General features: G+C 34.6%; 1 protein-coding gene across 3 annotated transcripts in view; it reads left to right on the plus strand.

Annotated features, from left to right (window-relative positions):
- HBS1L (HBS1 like translational GTPase) overlaps positions 1-27,068 on the plus strand; it is an 81,890-nt gene extending 54,822 nt beyond the window's left edge. For 2 of the 3 annotated variants that reach the window (XM_060029928.1, XM_060029929.1), the window contains exons 3-15: positions 1,495-1,757; positions 2,229-2,394; positions 5,101-5,218; positions 7,800-7,946; positions 9,625-9,699; positions 10,416-10,533; positions 11,167-11,235; positions 13,985-14,089; positions 16,950-17,040; positions 17,468-17,576; positions 21,651-21,751; positions 24,260-24,404; positions 26,378-27,063. In XM_060029928.1, the coding sequence (XP_059885911.1) occupies positions 1,495-1,757; positions 2,229-2,394; positions 5,101-5,218; positions 7,800-7,946; positions 9,625-9,699; positions 10,416-10,533; positions 11,167-11,235; positions 13,985-14,089; positions 16,950-17,040; positions 17,468-17,576; positions 21,651-21,751; positions 24,260-24,404; positions 26,378-26,389 (1,519 nt within the window). In that variant the 3' untranslated portion in view covers positions 26,390-27,063. Of the gene's footprint in view, positions 1-1,494; positions 1,758-2,228; positions 2,395-5,100; positions 5,219-7,799; positions 7,947-9,624; positions 9,700-10,415; positions 10,534-11,166; positions 11,236-13,984; positions 14,090-16,949; positions 17,041-17,467; positions 17,577-21,650; positions 21,752-24,259; positions 24,405-26,377 lie in introns of all 3 variants that reach the window. The other variant, XM_060029926.1, reaches the window with a different exon arrangement.
- Positions 27,069-27,483: the final 415 nt, after the last annotated feature.

Here is a 27,483-nt window from a genome sequence, read left to right on the forward strand (position 1 = left end):
CGTGACTAGTCATTCTGGTTGAATACTTTCATTGTAATTTGTAGGGTTTTTTTTTACTCCCCTAAATGCAGAGTTATCATGTTTTTGTTTTAGAGAACTAGCTGTGGTCATTCAAATAAATGTTTGCAAATTATAGTTTAAATTTGATTTACTTAACTTGGTTGGACTCTTAAAAAAAAGAATGGGAACATTTTCCACATACTGGTATTTTTTCCCTGTAGTTTGAGATGAAGCTAATCTGTCTAAGCAGTGTTAAAAAGTGAACACCAAAGTTGGTTAGTGGAGATTTGCAAAACCAAATAAAATGGGAATGAATATGAGGCTTTTAATGAAGTTGCAAATATAACGAATGTGATTTTTTCCTGAGGCGTAGGAGGAGGTCAGTGTTGAGCATGTAAAAACACCCTGAGGGGGAACAATGAATCTGTTTTTGTTATTGTGGGCAAGAAGAAAATATTGGCAGATTCACTGTTCGTATACATTTCCATTAGCTGCAATCCTTAAGTTATTTTTGTAAACTGCTTTCTGTATGTAATTCTTCTCTGCCAGATCCACATTGAGTCACATGTAATTGGTTTCATTCTTAATAACTTGCAATTTAACCTGTTCTTTGTCCTAATTCTGTGTCCTAATTCTGTGAAGGAAAGGTAAGACAAATCGTAGTCTGGTTGATTAGATTACATCCTTTATAGCTATCCATGGCATAGCACTGTTATAGTTTCTATGGAGGATAGTCCAAGAACTATCGAAGAAATAAGATCAGTGTTTACTTTTGGAGGCAATGTCATTGTCAAGGAGGAAATAAGTTAAGCTAGATGGTATTGCTTCTACTTTACATATCTGAGTTCCTCAATAGATTGTAAGCTTTTGGGATCAGTTGATAACTTTTTCATTTCCTTATCTTTTCTTCTCAACATCAGTGCTAGTATATGTTAATATAGTTTTTAGTGAATCAAGTGTTTGTTGAATTAATGAATTAAAACTCTTTTGCCAAAAGTAATAAGAAAATGTACACATTTAGCAATATCTCCCTTAAGGATAGTGTTTGAGCAAAAAAAATTGTAAGTCTCTGTCTGGTTGGAGGAATGAGTTAGGGATAAAACTGATAAAGCTATTTTTTTAGTACTGATTTATCTCCAGGAACACAATGCCAATTTTTACAAAATATCTCCTTTATGCCATCTGTTTTGATAGGATTGTATGGCTAAGCTATGGGCTTACACATTGAATTTCAGTTATTTTATGGGATATTTTCTTCTTATCTTAGTTTTTGGTCGTCTGTTTTTCTCTTGGGATCTTCCATGTATGTATTTGTGTGGTTTGGGTCTAGCTACTTATCATTTCCACCTTAACAGACTCTAGCCACTTAGTGAAGATCATTTTTTGGTCTGCAAGTGTAAGGAATATGAAGAGACAACTTCCCTGCCCTTCTGACATTATAGGATATCAGTCGAATTGTTTTAAGCACTTTATTCCTATCTATGCTTTCTGTAGAGTAACTGCTGAAGAAAATGGTCATATTTTCCACACACCTCAAAAAGGACATTCTAGTGAAGATACCGGCCTTGTTTCTTCTGATGTACTTGAGACCGCTTCTAAATCAGCCCTTCCATCCCACACCATTCAAGCATCAGAAGAGCAGAGTTCAACACCGACACCAGTGAAAAAGTCTAGCAAGCTGAGGCAACAAATAGATATCAAAGCGGAGCTGGAAAAGCGGCAAGGAGGGAAGCAACTCCTCAACCTAGTGGTCATTGGTAATGCCCTTTGTTCCTCTGGATTGTCAGTCAACTGCTTAAGCCCAGAAACTTTCTAGTGGCAGCATGGAAACTCGTTCCACTCTGCATTTCTCTGTGGGTGTAAATAGACATGAAGCAAGGAGGCATTGCATCATAATGTCAAGTTTCCAAGGTCACTCTGGGTGAAATAATGCCAAGTCACTAAAGAGGTCATTAGACTTGGTTGTGGCATTTTCATTTTGTGAACATTTGAAAATTGCCTGTCTCACTGATAATCTTAATTTCCAGAAATAAAGGAAAATTTCTCCCCTTTAAAGAGACATGCTTTTTTCCCTCCATTTAGACATCTTAACTGTTATTTGATAAAAATTGGTATTTATTACTCTAAACACTGACATGAACTATTGAATTACATATTCCTGCAATGCCTCAATGTGAACAACATCTAGAAAATGTATCTAGTATTAATCCTCAATCAATTTTCCTTAGGTCATGTTGATGCTGGGAAAAGTACTCTGATGGGCCATTTGCTTTATCTTCTGGGTAATGTAAACAAAAGAACTATGCATAAGTATGAACAAGAGTCTAAAAAGGCTGGCAAATCTTCGTTTGCATATGCATGGGTCTTGGATGAGACTGGCGAAGAAAGGGAAAGGTAGTCACTATATTTCAAAATTTTCATTCTGAAATGGTATATAGTCTTTTAAATAAGTATGTAAATATGTTGAATATGCATGAAACAAAGCATGAAATATTTTAGAGACTATTTTTAGAAAAAAGTTTTCAATTATCAGGGAAATGTTTTTATTGTAGTTTTCATTGTAGTCTACATACATTTTTTACTCTTCCAAATTCTATGAAAATAGTTTAAAAAATGTTTATTAAAAATTTTTTTTAAAAGCAGAGAAAAAGGCAGTAAAAACCCTTAGCTAATTATTCTGTGGGAGAAGTTTCGGTTGTCGCTTCCCTGAGTATATGTCAAATTGTCTTGATTTTGAATGAAAATTATGAGCAAGACTCTTAATTTAAAATTAATATATATAATGTTAATATACATAAGATTATTATATCAGGTTATAAAGGAAAGGTAACTTTTTGTAGTAAACTGTCTTCTGTCTAGAATCAAAATGACCGGTAAATTCAAATTACCAGGCTTAATTCATCTTTATACTTTCTGTACTATGCTTTTATGAGACAGAGTCAACAAACAAGTAATTAAACCTGTCTCCTACCAGGTAGATCTAATCCATTTGGTTACTTCTGTATGTGTTACTATGTTCAATGCTAACTTTGGTGAGATTTTAGGAGAATATAGATATTCATATACCTCTGGCCAAAGTATTTCTTTTGAAGTCTTTTTAGATATTTCATGTTAGAACTGGTAGGGATGGGGAAGCCAATGGCACCTTTGTCAGGAAAGAAAGAGGACACTTATAATTAAGTGAAATGGCAAATATACCTACTGTCTCAAAATAATAAAGACTGAAGCCCTCTGAAAATCCTGAATCAACAAAGAAGTTACTCTGTTCTCTGATGTCTTCATTCTGAATATGATTAGAGAACATATTTGGATTTTCATACTTTTTAAAAGTATGTTTATTTTCTTGGAGTATTGATATAAGATAATTCTCAATAAAGCAGGTCACAATATTCCTTAGCTCTTCTGGTAAATAGAATTTTATATCATAGTGGTTTGAGTTTTGTTTTGTTTTTTTCTTGTAGGTGTCTTTCTTATTCTTCATAGTATCACAAGCTTGTTTTACAACCTAGTAAGAAAAAATAGTTGGACAGTTACACATTTTGGGAAAATGAATATTGGAAAACAGAATTTTGTATGATATCAGTATTAGAAGACTAAATTTCCACCTATCAGCTTATTAAGCAGATTATTGACATATGGCTTTTTAGTTTTTTTGTACTGTCTATTAAGTAGGTAAAGAGATTGAGGACAGTATAATTAAGTTAGAATGGCTTTGTTTGAATTTACTTCATGTGTGAGTTGAGCAGGCAAGTAAGCTAATAATCTATCTCCTAGAATAATTAATAATTTTAGTGTTTTTTTAACAATAAATCTGCTAGTTGGCTGTCATATTTTTGCTGCTGGTAGTTTTCTGTTGCTCAGCATGCTACAATTTTTAGAATATTCCTTTATTCTGTAGGTAGCAGAAGCTTCCATATACATAATGGGAGTTTTAATTCACCACTATATATTCCTTAGTAGCATTTCAAAAATACAGTGAATTGCTTATCCTACCATGTTAAATATTTATAAATCCTCTGTTCTGCTCATGTGTTGGACAGAAATTAGTAGCCTGAGTGACATTTTCATATCCTCTCAGTTACAAATGCAGAGCAGAGCTGGGTCAAAAGACTATGGTCAAAGCAGTCCAGGGAGGAGCTCAGACTCAGTCTTGGTTCATCACTATTCTCAGGCACTTACTTGGGGATTATTAAAGAGAATTAAGTATCATTTTTGCAAACTCAAATGGCCCATGGTTTCGGATTAAACTAGAATAACTTGACTAAGGAGACCCACAGTTACCTGACTGCTAGGGTGAACACATAATTTACCATTATAATTGTTGGGACACTTTGGTAGTAGAAGGGAGTGCTCATTCCTTACTATGGACTATCCTGGGCAAACCAGGATGAATAATTACCTAGTTTATTGCCCATGTGATTTCCCTTTTTAAATTCCTGCAGTCTAGAAAGACTTGCTACTTTTGTAGACCCTCCTGGGCTTCCTTATATCTGAATCTATGTTTTTGTGGCTAAGAAGAGGCACTGTGTTGGACTCCAAGAGGATGACATGGGATGTAAAACCACTACTGTCCCTGTCTCTCAATTGTTAAAAAATTGTTCATCTCCTTTGATATTTCCTGTTTGCTAAATGTGTAACATACTGACCAGCCTTACAAATGAAAGTTTTATAAGTTTATTTCTATAATTAGTGAAGCATAAATGTAAGAAAATGAGGAAAGGTACATCCTGATAGTGGTCATTCTTCATTTTTATCTTTTCTCATCTGCAATATTTATTGTTTCCCACTCCAGATATGTCCCTATATATCTTTCTTTGTTCACAATCTGTACTGCTTCTTACTGAAAAAAAAAAGGAAATGGGAAGCATCAATCATTTTGATTAAGCTCTTGTTGTATCCAAACCTTGTTTTAAAGCCATACCAGTGTAATCTGTTACAGCAGAAATTCCAGATAGCCTAATTATTCAAAATAATAGACTATATAGTAGAATTCCCATTATTACTTAAGAATTTAGACTGTCATTTCACCTATATTATTAAATAATCCATAACACTGATTATTTCTATGGTGCATTCTAACCATTTTATGTTTTCTTTAAGGGGAGTAACAATGGATGTTGGTATGACAAAGTTTGAGACCAAAACCAAAGTTATTATATTAATGGATGCTCCAGGCCATAAGGATTTCATTCCAAATATGATTACAGGAGCAGCCCAGGTACCAGATATTTTCTTAACCAAAGTACACTGATTGTACATAAAATTTCCTGATGCTGAGGTTATAATGCTAGGATTATAACTTTTAAAATATTAAAATTTTAACTTTTTAAAAAATTTGAAAAAAAATAGAGAAATGTATTTTTCATGATCTCTATTGGTGCTTTATAAAACCTTTTTTAATTTATTACAAAGAAGCAAATGTATAAAAGCTACAAATTTCTTTGTAGTAAAAATAATGGTAAGGGCTCAATGAGGCATAGCTTTATAATTCATTTATTACTAAGTTGGAGTGAATATTTCAACATCTGCCTTTTTACTATATTTATATTCAAGTCATATATCTTTTTAAAGAGCTAATTTATGCAGAAATAGTGAAGCTTGGGAGTCTTCCCCCTGTGGTTTATTTGCTTTCTTAAGATTAAAAAACCATTGCAATTTGTAAGCTTACATGATTCTTAATGAGGATACTGAAAAAACCAAAGATAGTAACTTTAAATAATTAAAACAATGCAAATAGCACTACACATATAGGACATTGATTTCTTCTATAATAGATGACTACTGGAAAATATGGAGAGTTCAGAAGTTTGTGTCACTTGGCAAAAGTGTTCAATGATTGACCATTTTCTGAGTTCTTCCACCCATTTATAGGGAATGTTTATCAACAAATGTTATGAGCATGTCAACCTAAAAAGGATGTTATATGAATAAATTAGAATATATTTGAAGATAAATAAGGAAGTATTTGATTCTATTTAAGGAAGTTGACATATAATTTCAGAATATTAATTTACAGTCCATGGACTGAATGAGATAATGAAGATTGAAAAGTAATAATTATCACGTTGATTGACTACTGAATACAGGCCAGACTCTGTACTAGGTATTTTGCATGCATTTAGTTTAATCTAATCCTTGTAACAATTCTGTGAAATACATATTAGCCCCATTTTAAATTGATATACTTCTCATTGCATTTACCAAAGGGTATATTTTTCTTTGTTTCCTTATGTGTATGTGTGTGTACGTATGTATGTATGTATGTGTGTGTATGTATGTGTGTGTGTGTGTGTGTATGTATATATGTTTTCATTCAGTGAAAACTTACTGAATGTGCCAAGCACAATGGTAGGCAGTGTGGAGATATGATGGACTACAAAGCACATTTTGATAGTTTAATGGGAGAGGCAAACACCAGAACATACAATGACACTGAAATGTTTTTTAATCCTAGAATCTTAGAGTCCGGAGTAATCATAAAGAACATTTACTCCAAACTCCTGATGGAATTAGGGTAGGAAAGGATTTTAGAGATTATTTAATTGAATTCCATTATAAGACAAATGAAGAAATAGGCTCAAAGATATTAAGTAACGTACCCAGTGTATGAGGTACTGTGGTAGGCTTTTCTGGATACAGAGATACATATAGCACATGTTGCCTCTCCTCAAGGAAATCACAGTGTAGAAAGGTAAGACATGTAACAATGAAAGGCTAACACAGATGTACTACAAGAAGAATATACACAGTATACATGATGGATGAGGAGAGATCGCTTTTTACCACTTAAAAGGCTTCCTTGAAAATGTATAGCCATTTAAGCTCCCAAAGACAAGCTGTTGCTTAGAAAGAATAGAGAAATTGCCCAGTAATGTTTTTTGAGATGTTAATAGGAAAGAGGATCAGGAAGGATACTTACTGACTTAGGTATCTTAATACCAGTTCAATGACTTTCAATTTTTAATCTAAAAAAGTAAATATAATTTGACAGTTATTAGCAAAACCTGATGAGAAGGAGATTTACAGTCATTGAGCCTAGGATTTGGATGGTCAGGGCTTTAAGTAAACTACATTTATCCCCCAGTGTTTCTGTGAGGTGAGATAGCTGTCTATTTGCCTGAGGTGTGAGACCTGCTAGTGACTACACATGAGTGAAAGAGCCAATTTTCACATTGATTGCTTTAGTTTGTGCTCTTAACTAAGAATCCTTGATCAAAAGAACTGGATCTCATTGAAGAAATTAGGAGTTTAACATTAGGAGTCATGAAGGATTGGGTATGAATGATGCACTTAAGAGTAGATATAAAGCAGAAGGAATATTTGGGTAAGAATTAAAGGAAAAAGAATAGAAATAATAGTGTAAATTGCCCCCACCAAAGTATGTACATGATACTTCTGATTTAAATTATAAAGTTCTGCTGTATCCCGAACAAAGTACCTGATAAATTCTTTACTTACTTTATGATCATTTCATTTCCTATTATGGTGTGGATTATATGATGACATGTGAAAATCTTTAAAAACTGATAGCAGAAACATAACCCCTTTGCCTGGTTATAATAATTATTATGTAATCAAATATGGGAATTTTTACTTTTTTATGTCATTATTTTTTTGGCACATGCTCGTGCCAAAATTTTAATCCATTTGTGTAATTCCTTTGATTTGCTTTGTGTTTGGTGTCAGGTTGGAGTCTGCCTTTAAAATCTCACCCACACAACTAATTTAATAATCTGTCCTTTGAATTAAAATGCTGTGACATTATTTGCTGTTTTGATTGTTATTTTTTTCTTTTTTAGGCAGATGTAGCAGTTTTAGTTGTAGATGCCAGCAGGGGAGAGTTTGAAGCTGGATTTGAGACTGGGGGACAAACACGAGAACATGGCCTCTTGGTTCGTTCTCTGGGAGTGACCCAGCTTGCAGTTGCAGTCAATAAAATGGATCAGGTATTTAAAGGCTTCTTGAAAATTCGTTTTCGATGGTAGTTAAGATGATGTTCTGCCGTACTGATGACCTCAGGTGTGACTAGTATACATTTTCTTAGTCCAGTTGTCATATTTTAAAAAATAAATTCATGATGCTAATAATAAATAAATGAGGTATTAGTAATTTTTAAGCAAGAAGATAAATTCTCACTTTCAGAATTAATTTATAAATCTTAAAGTCATTTTAAGTTATAAAAATGCATATTTATTTTAGTATAAAGAAAACCTGAAATAACCTATATTTCTAACTCCCCCGCCCAATTTTTAACTTTTCATTTTGTACTTCCATCCAATTTATTTTTACACGTAAAAATCTTTTTTTAATAATATTGGGTTCTAGTCTGTTTCATTATCTACTGTTTCAAAAAATTGACAATATTCTTGTTCATGTTTCCAAGTAATTAATAATTTTTATGCAAAGAGGCAAAGAGGTAGTTTTTATAGCTTTATTCTAGTGTATTTTAAAGATACACTAACATTTATTCAGACAGTCCCCTACTTTTGAATATTTCCAGTTTTGTGTATGTGTGTGTTTAGAAATAGTCTATTCTATGGAAATATCTGGGCCTAAGGATATAAATATATATTTTAAGACTTGCTGTACATGATGAAAATACCTTTGAGAAAAGTTCTAGTTATTTACTTCTATATGATGTGTTCACTTCCCCAAATTCTTATCAACACTGCTGTTATTAAAAGATTGTATTCCAATTTGATATATAAAACATGATTTTTCTTCTTTAAACTTACTCTTCTATGAATGGTCATAATATTTAAATATACCTTGTATATTATCATTTGTATTTTTTCTTTTGGAATTTATGTAGTTTGCTCATTTTTGAAACTTTAAAAAAATCAATTTGTAAGCTTAATTGAAAGATACTACTATTTCCTTTTGATTTCTTTCATTATGCTTAGGTATTTTCTTACCCTGGGATCAAATTCATATTCACCTAAGTTTTTCTACATGCTCTTTTATAGTATCATTATTACATATACCTTTTATTTTTTCCCAGTACTTTAGTATGTAAATTTTCAGACACAAAGAAAAGTTGAAAGAATGTTACAGTAACACCCATATTATACCTGCTACATAATATTCTGCCACTTGCTTTATCTCATTTTTGTCTATCTACCCCTGTATCCATCCATTTATCTATCTTATTTTGACATGAATTTCCATGTAAGTTACAAGTTACAGACAGTGTTACATTTATTCCTAAATACTATAGCATGGGAATGGTTATCTAGAGTTCATATTACATATACATACACTAAGATGTCTGTTTGACTTGGGGGGGGGTGTCAGTAATTTTATTTTATTTCAGCAGTTGGTCCAGGCACAATTTAATAAGTTATTCACTTTTTCTCCCCACATTTGAAGTCACTTTTAGCATATCCAAAAAATTCTATAAACATTGGAGTTTCTTTCCAGCCTTTCTGTTGTAAGAAAATTTACTTTTAGATCATATTAATAGTAAGATCTGACATTGTGAGCTTTAATTTTAATAGATTTCATATTTAATAGATTTTATAATTTTATAGTCTTGACTGTTTATATTTTATTGCAAAAATTTTAATTTTTTATATATAGCATGGTCTGAAGCATAGTTTTAAAAATAAATTGGATCTTTATCAGGTTAATTGGCAACAAGAAAGGTTTCAAGAGATTACTGGAAAACTTGGGCACTTTCTTAAGCAAGCAGGTTTTAAGGTAAGATAATTTTAAATTTATTTGGGTACTTTCCTTAAGTCTCATCTTACTGATATGAGAGAAAAAACTACTTTGCTATTCTTGTTCAGTATTTTAATTCTTTTTGTTTTTATTTCTCCCTGATATTATGTATGTCTTACATTCTTTGGATTACTTTGTTTGTTTGTTTGTTTGACTGACCGTTTATTGCCATGCCATGCGTGGCATGCAGGATCTTAGTTCCCCAACCAGGGATCCCTGCAGTGGGAGCGCAGAGCCCTAATCGCTGGACTGCCTGGGAATTCCCTGGATTACTTCATTTTAGAAAATTGCATACATTTTATAAATTGGCTTGGATCTAGTAGAAGTAGAAGACTTTTTCTCCACCTATTAAATTAGATGTATAGGTTTAGGGAAGTCACGGAGGAATGTGGAAACTAGTAGAGAGAAATTTCTCCAGCAAAAATGTGAAATATGCCTACGTTACTAGGTAAAAATGCTTGAGTGTTTTGGAAACACTCAATGCTTAATGCTTGTAAGTTTCCCTCCCACAAAATCAAGAAAGTTGAAAACTGTTGTATCAGATAACTTCAGGGCAGTAGTTCTCTGATTTCTATTATTTTTTAAAAAGTACACTGTTGCTTTTGCAAACTTGGTACAGTTATGCTAATAGTGAACCTTTTAATTTTTTAAAAACAATGTTGTATTGAGTTTCATATGTTCAATCTTTTTTATAGGAAAGTGATGTAGCTTTTATCCCTACAAGTGGTCTCAGTGGTGAAAATCTAATCACAAGATCTCAGTCAAGTGAACTTACAAAATGGTATAAAGGACTATGTTTATTAGAACAAATTGGTAAGAATACTGCCATATTAATTTTAATGCATTATGAACTTGATATTAATTATTATTTAGAGTTCTTTATGGGGGACAGTGATATGTGTGAAAAAGCATAGGATTTGTAGTCAGAGGAGCTAGGTCACCGATTTTGAAATTATATGCAATATTTAAACTGATGCTAAATTTTTCTTGTTTAATTAATGCCTGCCCTACCTACCTCACAGACTGTTGTGACATTAATGAGAAAACACATGTGAAAACATTTTATAAACTAGAGTATTATATGAATCACAGTCAATTTGCTGTTAGTATTTATTAAACAATTATTTTCTGAGAGACATGGGAGTATAGTGGACTCATTGGACATGAGTCAAAAATTACTTTAGGGCTTCCCTGGTGGCGCAGTGGTTGAGAGTCCGCCTGCCGATGCAGGGGATACGGGTTCGTGCCCCAGTCCAGGAAGATCCCACATGCCGCGGAGCGGCTAGGCCTGTGAGCCATGGCCGCTGAGCCTGTGTGTCCAGAGCCTGTGCTCCGCAATGGGAAAGGCCACAACCGTGAGAGGCCTGCGTACCACAAAAAAAAAAAAAAAAAAAAAAAAAAAAATTACTTTAAAATTAAACCTTGCCATTTTACCATTTTTTCCAGATTCCTTCAAGCCTCCTCAAAGATCTGTTGACAAGCCTTTCAGATTATGTGTATCTGATGTTTTCAAAGGTAAGTGCTACCTCTATTGGCCTACTTCAGTATGGTCCCTGCCTTTCCATTCACTCCTGACCTCTTTTGTTGGACAAAATTATTATGTTGTCTTCAGATTCTTCCTTCTTTATGCCAGTGGTATACAATTATAGTTACTTAACACCCCTGCCTAGAAGAATCTTCAATTTACTTACCATTTCCCCATCTCATACTCACCTTCCAAGTATAAAAAAACCCTGACCCTTTATCTGTCTAGCCTCATAGTTTTTTTCTCCCGTTGGATTCCTTTAGTTTCTGTATTCTTCAACTGAACTGGATCATTCAGTATTTCCTAATCACATAGGGTTTTTATTGCCACTATGTCTACCCATGTTGTGCTCTTCTGTCTCTTTACTTGTCCATTTCCTACCCATATATAGCAGTCTGGGTCAGGAAATAGACACCACACATATGTAAAATGGGAAGTTTAATATCAAGGATTATTAATATATTAAAAAGAGTGACTATAAGATACAAGGGCACTACATGGTACCCTAGGGCTGAGGAAGAGAACCCAAGGAAGGACAAACTCAGAAGAGGTGTTGTAGGAGGTGTATTAAATACCTAAGAATACATCCAGTTTAATGTGTACAAGGCCCTACACAGAAAAATATAAAATGGAAATGGAATAAAAGGTCTTAATAAATAAAAAGATGTAACTTATTATTCCAATATATAACTTATATATTGGAATAATCGGTATGGTAAAGATGTCAGCTGCTCTCCAAGTCTCCATTATCACAGAGCAGGAAGTAGAGAGTAGATTTGGAACTGAGCAGCAATAAATTGATAATTCTGGGATGATAATTGAGGTCACCCACACACATACCCTAAGGTGTTGCTCTGTGTTCTCTGTATCCTCTGTCACTGCATTTTTCATGCAGTTTTATAATTGTTCCTGTGCTGTTTATTTCACTTAGATTGTGAACTCCTTGAGGGCAAGTACTGTCACTTCTATATCCATATTTGCAAGACCTAGCTCAGTGCCTGGCGTATAAAACATACTTAATAAATGTTGTTTAATAAATGAATAAATGAAGGTGCTTCACAAAAATCATTCAATGAAATTGAAATTTATTATTATCATTTTCCAGCATTCTAGTAGAAGAGGAAGTACGGTAATTCTTTTCAAAATGCTTATTATCTATTTAAAATATAAGAGGTGCTTAATTTTCTTTTTGATTAATAGGGTTTGCTGACTCTACTTGTTTACCTCTTCTTTCTTCAGACAGCTTCCTGGCTTCTGCCTGCATTACTTGCCTCAATCTCAGTTCCCGCTGAGATTATCAAATGAACTCTTGGTTGCCAACGTCAGTACACATTTTTCAGTTCTATCTTACTTCCATCTTACTTGAATTTGGCATTACTTCTGAGGCTTGTAGCCACATCCACCTTGAAACTTTTCCCCCTTGGTTTCTGTGACCGACTTTCTCCTGCTCTTCTGTTCCTTTCACCTCTCTGTATCCTCTCTGTGGGCTCCTCTTCCCCTGTCCCTTGACTCGTGTTCTGTCACTTCAGTCCTCTTCTTATTCTACATGCTCCCTTTGGACCGACATCCATGATTTCATCTATCTCCTGCATCTTGATGCTTCCCAAATCTCCAACCCAGACCTGTTCTCACTCTGCAGATACATCTGCTAACTGCTGCTGGGCATCTCCACAGGGAGTGTGCTCCCAGGGTACCATTCTCATGGGTTTGGTGTGATTGGTGCCCCCCTGAATGCATCTTCTCCATCTGTATGTCTTGCAGATACTTCAAATTCACCAAGGCTAAAATGGATCTTGTTCTTTAATTTTCTATCTCACAGTTAATGCGCATCTCAGATTTTTCTGTTTTTGCGATTATCCCCCATTTACCTTATCACCTTAAATCTGTCATACCTTATTCTCAAATTCTTGAGTTTCTTCCCTTTCTGTAGTCCATGTATGCATTTCAATCAACCTCCCCATCTCTCTGACACAGAAACACCATCATGTCACTTTTCCATTCACAATTCTTTTCTGGTTTCCCATTACTTAACTGAGGATGAAATTCAAGCCCTAAGTGTGATTTATGAGGCCCCGTTATTATTTGTCCCATGTCTACCTCTTTTGCCTCCTGTCTTGCCCTTTCCCTCATTATTCCAAATGGTCCCCATATAAATTCCATATAAATGACACATGGGTCTTAGCACGTCCCACATTTGGTTATGACTGTGCCTTTGCACGTGCACACAAACTATCTGGTAAACTCCTGTTCCTTCTTCTAAGTGCCTTGCTAAAGTGTAGTCATTCCCCATCATCATGGATTCTTTGATGAACCTTGTTTTTTTTCCATTGCACATTATAAATAACATTTGTCTCAGGACAATGTAATTGTTTTTGCCTTTCTCTTCACTAGTGTAAACTCCTTGTAGGTAGGGGCTTATATTTTCATCTCTTTATTCCCAGAGTTTAGCACTGTGCCTGGTACTTAGTAAGTATTCAATAAATTTCATTTCAATAAAATTGAAAAAGGAATGAATTCCCACTTTTTCTAATATAAATATTTTTATTTATAAGAAAATCAAGAGTAGAATGTGGTGTGTCATATTTAGTAGATATATTAAAAATTCTGAAATGATCATTGCTTAATGGTCATTGAACTACTAGTTTTATATAACTACTAGGAAACTTAGTATAGCTAGCAGTATTAAACATAGATGATATTGTTATGTGAACCATTATAAAATTTTGGCATGTTTTGTAGATCAAGGATCTGGATTTTGTGTAACTGGTAAAATTGAAGCTGGTTATATCCAAACTGGTGACCGACTACTAGCAATGCCTCCTAATGAAACTTGTACTGCAAAAGGTATTCCTCTGCAAGATTCTTTTGTTAAATAACCCTTAAGTTGAGACAGCAGATTTTTAAAAGTAGTTTAGTTATTAACTCCAGAGTAAATAACCTCTTACTGAAATTGTAACTGACTGTCAAAATGATACTAACTGTTGAAGGTAAAAATGTGAAAACATTAAACGATTTTTTTCTGTTGTGACTATGTGTGTATAAATGTACATATAACATTCTAACTGTGGTAGCATTTTTTTTTCTTTTTTTTGACATTGATTCAAGAAGGCTGGCTAGGATTGACCCAGATGTATAGACACCTGTCAGATACATTTAAAATAATATTCAGTAGCAGAAATTAAGTCTGACCCCATCCTGGCACTAAATAGTCAATGGCAAAGCAGAGTGCTACAGTCTGTTGTTTTGAAATGTGTATTTCAGAATTACTATAAGTTAACAACCTAGATCATGTTTATACCAGAAGAAATTTTTCACAGGAAGACTTAAGAAAATAAGATGCAAATGGAGAGAATCCTAATGTTGAAAAGAGAAATTGAGCTAGTTTTAAGTGCCGCAGTTATTGCTTTTGCATGTATATGACCTTTCATAATAGCTCATAACTGTTTCTATCTTCTGATCATTTGACCTTACCTGTATACATGTTCTTCTTTTTTGAATTCTGCTTAAAAGTTTATAATTCTGCACTTACCTTATTCTAGCTTCCAACTAAACTTCTGACTTCAACATAAAACTGAAGATCTGTTTTATACTATAAAGTAAACTTGCAAACAAAAGGTCTGTGGAAAATGATTCTTTTTTAAAAAGTGTATATTATTTTTATCAAACAAAATTTTCTTGATCTCTAAGCAAGTAGAAAGAAAAAGGTTAAATGGAAATAACTTGGCTTTCATTCCCTTATTCATCTTTAAATTTAGGTTAAATTATCTCTGCTGTTGTTTCTTAAAGTGATCAAGAGCTGCAATACTATTGAAATACTAATTTCTTTATATGTTAAAGACCTTTTTGAGAATAGGAAATTTTTTTTAATATAATCAGACATGAATTAAAACCATGATCCTAAACCATGGTCATAGACCTTACAGATTGGCTCCTTTGTGAGCTCCAAAATCATAATTTGGTCACCTCTGAAAGTTCTACATTCTTTCCCTCTTTCTTTACTGTCCCTACCCTACCAGAAAAACTCCAACCACTTATCTTTAACCCAGTGGTTCTTAAAGGGAAGCCATATGAGAAGCACTGCTTCACTCCTTGAGAGCCACCCTTCTAACCCAACTTGGAGATTCTCAGTCCTCAATTTCTCACCCTAATGCTTTTGATTGATTTATTTGATTTTTTAATGCACGCTTCTGTCTGAACACTTTAGGTGCTACTATGGCTCACTAACCAGTAGTGTCCTAAAAAAGAGAACTGACTAAATCTGCTACCAACAAATGGAAATTCGAAATTACATTTTCACTTTATTAACATATAAGTTCATAGAGTGTTAAAAAAGAACTTCTTTCTCCAGTGAAGAAAGTGCTTAAGAAGATAAATATCACATGTAGGACAGTGTAACATGTTTGGGGGAAGGAAGTCAGATTATATATTATCTTCAGAAAATTTTATATTGTTAATTGAACTTCTAGTATGAAAGCTCTTAAATCCTAAGCTAAAGGCAATCTCTAGTCTATGTAAGTAGCTAGCTCCTGACTTGAATTCCACATTTCATACCAAAACTCAGATATGGTCATTTTAAATTTACATGTAAAAACTAAATGTAATTAGTTGAAAATTTGACAGACATTTTAAAATATCATAATTGTTAATGTTTTTAGAGTCAGGAACCTCTTTGATACCTTGATGAAAGTATGGCCCCTCTTCTCAGATTAATGCAGATGTGCACCTACATGAAACTTTGAATAAAACTTTAGGTTGTCTCAGAGCCCTTAAAGTTCTCCTTGAACTCCCAAAAAGTCTCAAAGAAACTCACTTAAGAGTATGCTATATGGAAAAAATAAGTATTTTCAGGAGGAGATGGGTGAATTGTAATTTACTAAAAACATGTCAATCAAGAACTGTTCCCCAGTGGTTGGTCTACATACTGTCTTCATCGTTAAGACTCAAGTTCCTATAGAAAGGAACTTACCCCACAGAATCAGAAAATATGAGAAACCTTTTAAAAGCCTTTATTCAAATACCTGAGTTTTATTGCCCTTTGCAATTATACTCTAGGATTTTCCCTAGGTAATAAAGGTAGCAATAGCTGGGATCATTTTTAAATTAAATTTTCTTACACTATTAATCTCCTCCTTTTCATAAAACTATTTATCATTGTGCATCTGTCTCTCTGGGAAGCAGTTCTTTTGAGCCATGAATAATGAAGGGGCCTGCCGAGGGTACCATCTGACTGAGTACCGATGCCCTGTGGGTTACTCAGAGATTGTTTACGTCGTTGTCTAATTAGAGCAAAACTTAAATACTACTAGACATCTTCCCCAGTCTCATCTATTATGTTTTGAAAATAACTGGGACTGTACTATTATTCCTGTATCCATTAATAGAAGAGAGGTATTAGAATGGGGCCTATTTAATGAATATACCAGTCGTATAAATGAGTTTAAAAATCTTGATTAAATAAGTAGAAATCAGCCTTTTATGGACAAATACAAGTCACTTTATGTTTAGGGTGGTGGTCCAGAAGAGTCAAGTCTAGAGGAAGTGTGTTTTCCTCAGTGCTTACAGTTAACACTTCTCAATCTCAATCCATTCATATTGAAAATGATGAGTAGTGACTGATGAGGCACAAATCAGCCAAACTCCCTTGGTTGTTATGGTTTGATATTGAGATGTTTCACTGTATGCTTTGGTTCTTACTCATTTCCAGGAATCACTCTGCATGATGAACCTGTCGACTGGGCGGCAGCAGGCGATCATGTTAGTCTTACGTTGGTTGGGATGGATGTCATCAAAATCAAGTGAGTGAGAAAATGAGTTTAAGCGACCATTGTTTTGGATGTAGGACCTCAAAACGCGTAAAATTTGCAATTCACCAGCTCAAATGAAAGAATTGAGTGTTAATTCTGAATCTCATTTGGCCAGAAATAGGCACTTGTGGAAGTGTAAGAATGATAAGCAGAACCTACTAAAATTTAAATTAATACGTGTCAACGTGTGTACCTGACATGTTCTTTGAGGGAAAACAGTAATGTATGAAAATGACATAAGGTTAATAATGGTGTAAAGCCATGCTTTAACCCAAAAGGGACTATTTAGAAAAAGTCCCTAATTTACTGGATTGTTTTACCTTGTTAATGGTTTTAAAGGTTTCCTATTGGATGTGTATTTAATTATCCCCCCAACTACCTGCTCTCCTTTTTTGTTTTTGTTTTGTTGTTGTTACAGTGTTGGCTGCATATTTTGTGGCCCCAAAGAACCCATTAAGGTTTGCACTCGTTTCAGAGCCCGAATCCTCATCTTTAATATTGAAATTCCTATCACTAAAGGATTTCCTGTAAGTTTCAAAATGTTTGTTACTGTTTTTATAAATTCAATATAACTTTATCCTAAAAAGTAGTAACTCTCTTTATAGGTGATGTTGCTATTGTTATTTTCAACTAACATTTGTATTACTCTCATCCAGAAAAACATGAAATTGGAATTTGAAAATCATCTTTATTGTGTTTTTTTTAAAATTTTGATCCTTAAGTCTGGGGATGTTTTCTTCAAAAAGGCATTGAGAAGAAATTTCATAATCAATAGGATACAAACTGATGATAAAAAAATCGTTTAGGGAAAATCGTAGACACTTTTTTGCTGAGTTCCAAATGTTACTTCTTAGATTGGGTCTTTCTGTTTTGGTTTTTTTTTTTTATAATAAGCTTATTTGTAGTTTTTCTGATTATAAAAGTAATACATTGTTATGGAAAATTTTGGAAAACACAGAAAAAATAAAAATGATAAGAAAATTCTGGGACACAGCAGTTAAGAATCCTCCTGCCAATGCAGGGGACACGGGTTTAAGCCCTGGTCTGGGAAGATCCCACATGCCATGGAGCAACTAAGTCTGTGTGCCACAACTACTGAGCCTGTGCTCTAGAGCCCTCGAGCCACAACTGCTGAAGCCCGTGCACCCTAGAGCCCATGCTCTGCAACAAGAGAAGCCACCGCAATGAGAAGCCCGTGCAACGCAACGAAGAGTAGCCCCCATTCTCCACAAGTAGAGAAAGCACACGCACAGCAAAAGACCCAACACAGCCAAAAATAAATAAATAAATTTAAAAAATCATATTTAACATCTTATTAAAAAACAGAATCTTCTGTAATTGTGTAACCTATAATTATCTGTTCTTTACATTTCAGAGTATTTTTTTGTGTACATTGGTATCTATGGGTATATTTTGGGGATGCTTGACCTAGGTAAACTTTAATTACGCTGAAGCTGTGAGGTTGGTTTGCAGGTTATCATTGACTAGCACCATTTGAACATGCACATTTATGGGAAGAGGGGAATTTTATACTATATTGTTACTTATCCAGAAAAGATACTACTTGTGAATAGCATGAATTCTTTGTTTTATGTGTAAATTTTTTTTCAGCTATTTGGGGCCGTACTCTGTTTATAGTTTGGTACCTTGCTTTTGCCATTTAACTAATGGACATTTTCCCCATTAGACTTATTTTTCTTTTCTTGATCAGCTTATTATATAGTACAGGTTCTGCATGAGAATCAAAAATGTTTCTCGGTGGAATTAAATGGCTTGCCTTTAAAAATATAAACAGATCATTTTCTCCATTTGATGCATCTTTGAAATAAAAGTAAGGGAGTAATAGTAATTGACCTTTAAACTTTATTTAAATTAGTGATAGTATTTTAAAGATTGGGAATAAATTTATTTAGCACATTTAAATTTATTTTATACCTCTGCACCTTTATTTGAGATAACCATGTGCTTTGCTTATAATTCTTTGTAATTATTTCTATGTAAACTTGATCCTATAAAATTATATTTATAAAATAGTGTTTAAGTATTTTAGTTTTATAATTATATTCCATTTCTCCCATATGCTAAAAAAGGGGAGGGGCAAAAGCTGTGTCCAAAAAAACAGTTGTTGTTGCAAATACTTCTTTTAAATATTTAAAATTCATGTGTTGATAAGCAAGAAATTGCTATGAACGAATGGCACTCATTCTTAGAAAGCAGTATGTCCAATGGAGAGAAGCTGAAGAGGTTGGTTACTGTGTTTCTACTCATGCGGCAATAATTTTTGCCAGTGGAGAGGTAGAGAGGTCAGGAGGTTGGTAGTTACTTTGAACAGTAATACTGTCTTCCTGTGTACTGTAGTTCCTTTTATGAATTAAAAGTTTTTCAGTGCTGCTTTATGAGATTCTACTTGCTTATGTTGATTCACGAATACCAGGATGAAATTTGTTTCAGAAAAAAAACATCACGTTTTGCCATTTAATCCACTCTCTGTGGGAAGAAACTTAAACAATTTTTAAAAATTTAACCAAGGAGAGGCTTCCTAAGCAATTAAATTTCACTATTTAGGGACTAGTTCCTTAATACATAAATATTTTTGTTTCCCTTAGCTTATATTGTAAACTGTCTATATATTTAAGAAGAAAAAAAAAGAATGGGTTAGACTTTAACTAAATTCATGTTTTGATTTATTGTGATAAAATATTTATAGCAGAAAATTTACCATTTTAACCATTTTTAAGTGTACAGTTCAGTGGCCTTAAGTACATACACCTTGTGCAACCATCACCACCTCCCATCTCCAGAACTTTTTCCTTATCCCAAACTCTGTACCCATTAAACAATAACTCCCCCTATCACGCTTTCCCCCTGTCCTCTGGTAACCACAGTTCTACTTTGTTTCTCTATGAATTTGCCTATTCTACATCCCTCATATAAGTGAATCATACAATATTTGTCCTTTTGTGTCTGACTTATTTCACTTAACGTAATGTTTTTGAGGTTCATCCATGTTATAACATGTATCAGAATTTCATTTCTTTTTAAAACTGAATAATATTCTATTGTAAGTATTTACCACATTTTATTTATCCATTCATACGTTGATGGATGTTTGGGTTGTTTCTGTCTTTTGGCAGATGTAAATGATGCTTCTGTGAACACTGGCATACAAGTATCTGTTTGAACCCCTGCTTTCAATTCTTCCGAGTATATATCTCGGAATAGAATTGCTTGATTGTATGGAAATTTTGTGTTTAACTTTTGAGGAACCACTAAACTGTTTTCCACAGCAGCTGCACCATTTTTACATTCCCACCAGCAGTACACAAGGGTTCTAATTTCTCCTCTTCCTTGTTATTTGCCTTTCTTGTGTGTGTGGGTGTTGGGGGGGGTGATTTTTTTGTTAGTTTGTTTGTTTATAATAGGCATACTGATGAGTGTGAAGGGGTGTATCGTGGTTTTGATTTGCATTTCCCTAATGGCTAGTAATGTTGAGCATCTTTTCATTTCTTTATGTATTTTGGGTTTTAATTTCTTATCAGTGTATGATTTGCAAATATCTTCTTCCATGTGCTGTGGGTTGTCTTTTTACTCTTAAGTATCCTTTGATGTACAAGAGTTTTACATTTTGATGAAGTCCAGTTTATCTACACTTCCTTTTGTTGCCTTTACTTTGGTGTCATATCCAAGAAGTCATTACCAGATTGAACATTAAGAAGATTTCCCACTCTGTTTTCTTCTAAGAGTTTCATAGTTTTAGTCCTTTTGTTTAGGTCTTTGATCCATTTTGAGTTAATTTTTGTATATGGTGTAAGATTCTTTTGCATGTAGATATCTAATTTTCCCAGCACCATTTGTTGAAAAGACTGTTCTCTCCCTATTGAGTGGTCTTGGCACCCTTATTGCTGCTTAACCTATTTGATATTAATTTCCTTACATATAAAACATGAACAGTAATAGCTAATATATAAGGCCGTCAGTTAACTTCAGGTTTACCATGTGTTAGGCCCCACTTTAAAATAACATTATCGGGTTTTCCTCATTTAGTGACGAGACCCCTGATGCTGGGGATATTGGGGGGAAAACGGTTATTACAGGATTTGCCCCAGATCACACAACTAGAATGTGTAAAGTTAGGATTTGAACTCAGGTCTGCCTGACTTCAAAGCCTGTCTAAACTCCCATATAATATTTTACTCTCATTATCCAGCAATGAATACAATTCGTTACTGCTGAATATCATGCAATTCCCCTTCCCTCATTTTTATGGTGAAACAATTCACATTTGTTGAACATCTGCTGTACCAGACACTGTCTCTTCTGTTATTTAGTTCTTATCATAATCCTATAAGGAAGGTTATGTAATTTACTCAAGTTTACACAGTAAGTGGTGGAGGAGAAATTGGAACTGCTTCCTATGACCTTTTCCCCTAGTGAGTTAAGGGACAACCTGATTGGAGTGGTGGGACTTAGGGGAAGCAGCTGGAGATCCTGCAACTCCAGGCAGTAGTGCTGAGGCTAACGTGATTCCGTGTGAGTGCCAGAGTAAAAGACCAGAGATGCTGCAGCGAACAACTTTGTAGTGTTACAATTTTTTGTTTTAGGTGCTGTTACACTACCAAACTGTCAGTGAACCTGCCGTGGTTAAACGATTGATTAGCGTCTTAAACAAAAGCACTGGTGAAGTCACAAAGAAAAAGCCTAAGTAAGTGTTTTAATGCATAAATAATAAACACAATTTAAGCACATTCCTTACAGATTAATTCATTTGTGTAATATTTCTCTTTGCGATAAGTGAAGTCTGTTTTTACTTGTTCCAGAAATCATTTTTTTAAAGGACTAGATGAAAACACAAAAACAAATATTTAAGCTCCTGTTTAGGTAGGAATGCTAGATATAATTTCAGTTATATATGATGGTGATGGGTGTGAATTGTAAATAAAAATGTAAATGTAAGTTTATATGTAAGTATCAAGCCCTAGATACTGATGATGTAAAAATGAAGGCATTTAAAAAATCAGTCCTACATTTTTGAAGATGAATTTGATTTATGCCTAGCCACTTGTCCCAAATTCCAGCTGATTGTGCTTCTTAACTTTCTTGTCACCCCCTCATGGGAATCATGCCCTATGCTAAGAATACCTCAGGAAGAGAGTGAACTAAACACTGTTTTTTTCCCACCTGGAAAGTACTTTTGTTTTCTGCTTGAAGTCCACCTGGTGCCTAGGCTGAGGTGGTCACCACATGTTGGTCCCCTCTGCTTACCATTAATAGCTAGGTCTAGGTGTGGACAGTTCCCCCTTGGCTGGGATAGGCACGGGATTTTTCAGAGGAGGTGCTTCCTGAGAATCTTGAGTTTCTTACTCTAATTCAACTAAAGGTTGACCACAGTTTGGTTTGGCTGCTTCAGCTTTGGGGTTTTCCTCACTTCAGCCCTATGGGGAATCCCACCCAAAATCCCCTTTTTTTTCAGTCCTGGGGTGTTCCTCCTCATTTGCACCTGTGTAAGAGGCCAAGGTGGTTAGAGGGTTAATTTAGGATTGGCTGCACGTAGAAGAAAGAATCTTCACACTGTTCTAAACCCATGCCTGTTTCTCCGTTAGTTAGAAAAAAGAGGCTACTTCACCTCTCTTTTAAAGATAATTCTTTATTTTTAACCTGAGTCTTTAGCTTCTAGCATGAGTGTCTGCCATAATGTACTGAGAAGTGTGATAGAGCTAATGGCTGATGTTTCTTGAGGACCACTATTTTCTAGGCTCTGTCATAAGTGCTTTCACATGGTTTTCATTCTCAGCAACCGTATGAAGCAGGTATTATTATGTTTCCCATGTTTCAAATGAGGAAGCTGAGGCTTAAAGAGATTGTATAACACGTTTGAGATCACAAAGCTAGCAAGTGGCAGGCCCAGGATTCTAATCTAGTTAGTTGGGTCACATAAATTCTTTTGGCAGGAGGCGGGCTGTTTGGCTTGGAAAATTCTCAATCTGACATTGGCTCATCAGATGTAATCCTGAATTTTACCCTCCCTGCTCATGCTGCAGAGTCTAGCTCAATGATGGTAACTCTAGGTTTTCATATATTCTCATGCTAGTTTTTCCTGTCACCGTATTTGTAGCTTTGTCCTTTTATTTTGCACCAACACCATTTGGCCTTTCCCCTTTGTTTCCATTCCTGGCACATTGTAGACTCGATTGCTTTATATAGGATGGAATCAAGCTTTCTAGAACCAAACTTAATGCAAATTATGAATATATTAGATGTTCTCCTTCCTAAGGAATGGGACCTTAAGCTGAAATTGCCCAAAGCCAATATTTAGAATTTTGGGAATACGTTTTTTAGAAACTTTGGCTTATTGTATCTGTCTGTCCCTGAATTAATCTTTCAGAAGGGGAGTTTATGAATGCTGTTCTCTATCCTTCTAGAACACATCAAAATTGAATTAGGGAACATTTCAGAATGTCCCCTTAGGGTTCTCCCTCTTTCAGTAAGTCTGGTGGGGCCCGTGCACAAGGATGCTTGGTGGTTTTGCTTATTTGTGTGAAGCTGTTTGCAATCAGGCCCATGCCTCATCTCCCTTCATTTCCTACAAACATCATACTGTGAAAGAATCTTACATGATTTTATCCTGAACGTCTGTTAAAGAACCACTCTTCCTATGTGAGAAAAGAGAGAGGAGGGAGGGAGAGAGAGATCTAGGGTAGTGTGTTGGCACTAGGAGATTATCCTCTTTAAAGATAACTTTTTAACACATAATCTACCAATTAGGATTTCACTATGGAAGACATAGGACATTGCATTCCTTTCTTTAAATGCAGCTGCATCACTCTTCTTTAATTTCATGAGGGAATGAAAGGGAAGACTTTGGTGGAGGTGTCTTGAGTATTTTAGATTATAGTGTCCTTCAAAGGATAGAGTTCAATTTGGAGGATTGTTTAAAACACACACACACACACACACACACACACACACACACACTCATACTCATACACACACGAACTAGCTAATATTTCTTAAATCTAGAATTACTCCTCTCATTTCTTTCAACTAACCCCCTAAAATTCAAAGGCATATATTTTCATTTTAAGAAAATCCCTTTTTACTTTTTAAGTTTTTGAAAAACTAAGTTGATGTGTAGATGGAATGTGAAATATTTTTCAGGTTTTAATTACATTTCTTTACCTTTATTAGATTTCCATTTTATTTTTCGTGATAGATTGTTGACCAAAGGCCAGAATGCATTGGTGGAGCTACAGACACAAAGACCAGTGGCTCTTGAGCTGTACAAAGACTTTAAAGAGCTGGGGAGATTCATGCTGCGCTACAGTGGTTCTACCATAGCTGCTGGTGTAGTCACCGAGGTACTTTAAAGTGACTGATTATGTATCCATGGTTATTATGTCTTTTTCTACTTTCTTGTTAAAATTTTACTTATTTATTTTTATTTTTTGGCCGCGTTGGGTCTTCGTTGCTGCGCGCGGGCTTTCTCTAGTTGTGGCGAGCAGGGGCTACTCTTCGTTGCGGTGCGCGGGCTTCTCATCGCAGTGGCTTCTCTTGTTGCGGAGCACAGGCTGTATGTGCATGGTCTTCAGTAGTTGTGGCTCGCAGACTCTAGAGTGCAGGCTCAGTAGTTGTGGCACAGGCTTAGTTGCTCCGCGGCATCTGCGATCTTCCCGGACCAGGGATCGAACCCGTGTCCCCTGCATTGGTAGACGGATTCTTAACCACTGTGCCACCAGGGAAGCCCTCTTTTCTACTTTTTAAGAATGATTACTGAGATTTTATGGCTTAACGGGAGTGCAGTTATATTAGAACAACATTTTAAAATTTTATTAAAGATTAAAAGAATGACGGGAAGAAAATGTTTCATCTTAGATCTTCTCATAACGAAACTTCCAAACTGTCTTCTCCACCAGTAATATTGCTCAAAATTAAAGGAAATCCATTGAAAAATACATCTGTATGCAGTCCAAATCATGAGAATAGACTTTAATAAGAGTCAAATGAATTGGGGGTAGTGGTTTTGTTTAACAAAGTGCCCTCACTACATTTTTTTTTTAATAACTGGTTCTCAGTTCATTCATTCAGAAAGTTAATGTATCAGTAATGTTTCTGAAACATTAATATATAATGTAAGGTACAGTTGAGTTTTGGAGAAAATAGCCAGAAATGAACCAGAATTTCAGTGATTTAAATTTTCTCCCACACTATCATGATTAATATAGATCTTATGAATACATGCATGCCTTATTTTATTGCACTTCACAGATACTGTGTTCTACAAAATGAAGGTTTGTGGCAGCCTTGCACTGAGCAAGTCTCTAGGCACCATTTTCCCAACAGCATTTGCTCACTTCATGTCTCTGTTTCACACTTTGGTAATTCTTGCAGTATTTCAGACTTTTACATTATTATTATTACATATTTGTTATGGTGATCTGTGATCAGTAATCTTTGATGTTATGCCTACAAAAAGGTTATGACTCACTGAAGGCTCAGATGATCGTTAGCCTTTTTTAGCAATAAAGTATTTTTAAGTTAAGGTATGTACATTGTTTTCTTAGACATAATGCTATTGCACCCTTAATAGACTATAGTATAGTGTAAACATAACTTTTCTATGCACTGGAAAACCAAAAAATTCCTATGACTTGCTTTACTGCGATTCTCACTTTATCGAGGTGGCCTGGAACGGAACCCACAATATCTGCGAGGTATGCATGTATTTTTAAAAGGGGCTTCATTACTTCATATGCTTGTTTTCTGCATAAAAATTACTCAGTTCATTTAACTGGATGGATACTTTGGACATAGGGCTTTAGGTTGTATCAAAATTCAGTTATACATGTACCATGAAAAAGGCTCTGGAGTTAAACTTAAGTCTAAGTCTGAGTTACTGCTCCACTAATTCCTAGCTGCAGAAGAACAACATTTGTCCTGTAATTTATCCATCTATGAAAATGGGGTAATAGAATCTACCTTCTGGAGTTGTGAAATGAAATGGTCTGCATAAAGCACTTGGCACAGTGATTGCATTTAGAAAGCATTCAGTAAATGTTACCTAATAGCAGCAGCAGCAGCATCACATTTAACTGTCAAAACATTCTTTATAAAAGAGCATTCTAAAAATAAGATGCAGTCTCTTGTGGAAAGTAATGGAGAGATTATAGAAAATCTCAAATAACAAGACTAGGGAAGGAAAAAAGTTGCAGGAAAAACAAAAAAGTTTCACCTGATGTAATGATTACTCCACTGCCATTTTTTCCTTTTGTTGTTGTTGTTCATATAATGTGGTTGGTTAAATTATAGCAAATGCTTTTTTTTTCTTTTACAGATAAAAGGCTGATGGGTCAGAATTTCTACCATGTTTCTAAAGACAGTGAGATAGTTAACCTCCATGTTTTGAAAGAATCCAGTTATTCAGTTAAAGCAACAATGTGCAATTGATATTTTTTTAAATGAGAAAATTCAAGCTATAATCAGCTGCAAAGAAGTATTATTCACCACTCCTACAAAAATTTTAAGTTGCCAACTGGCAAAGAAAGGCTAATATTGCACTTTCATTTAAAAAACTAGCTTTTCCTTTGAAATGTTACTAATGGATTTACCTTTCTGAGACTTACGGAAGTTTTCAGAAATATGTGTTAGAAGACATTGAATCATCATGACGTGAACTCTACTTCCAGCCAAACCACCAAATGTTTTCAGTTTTCTCTTTTGATTTCAACTTACAACACACATTTTTAAGGAAGAATAACTAAAATGGGTTATTGAGGTAGTTAATATTTGACCTGAGCAGTTTTTTAGTTAACTGTAAGAAAAGATTTGTTGAAGGTTAATAAAGGTATTTTGTGTTGAGCAGTGAGTGTTCTTCCTTCAACAAACAACCATTTGGAACTGCTTAGTTTGCAGTTATTGGAAATTGTTCCTTTGGTAACCAAGATATTATTTAAGGTGTAAAGCCAGCTAATAAAATGCCTTTGTTTGAGCATAACAACAAAATGTGTTGTGTTTCTTCGATGTTTATGAGATTCTAAGTAGGACTTGGGTTTTATGGGATCTTTTTCACCTGAGGGTTTCCCCAGTCTTTCACGTGAATTCTTGCTTTTTATCCTAGTAGCAGATCAAATTTAATCTCATCCATTTCTAACCATAACTTAATTTTATTTTTCCCATTCTCACTTTTATAATTACATGTATGATGACTTTATCTCGTATTCCTTGTAGATTGTAAGTCCCCTATGAGTAAGAGTCATGTTTTTCTTTAAAGTTTCAACAAACTCCAAGGTATATTTAGTTAACAGGTATTTGTTGAGCTCCCTCCTGGGTACCATTGCTTTCGAGTGGATTTTGTCCTCAGCTGAGGCTGGGACTGTGTTTTTTTTTTCCACATCTTTATTGGAGTATAATTGCTTTACAATGGTGTGTTAGTTTCTGCTT

The sequence above is a fragment of the Delphinus delphis genome, chromosome 14, assembly GCF_949987515.2.
Source record: "Delphinus delphis chromosome 14, mDelDel1.2, whole genome shotgun sequence".
In the NCBI taxonomy this organism is placed as follows: Eukaryota; Metazoa; Chordata; class Mammalia; order Artiodactyla; family Delphinidae; genus Delphinus; species Delphinus delphis.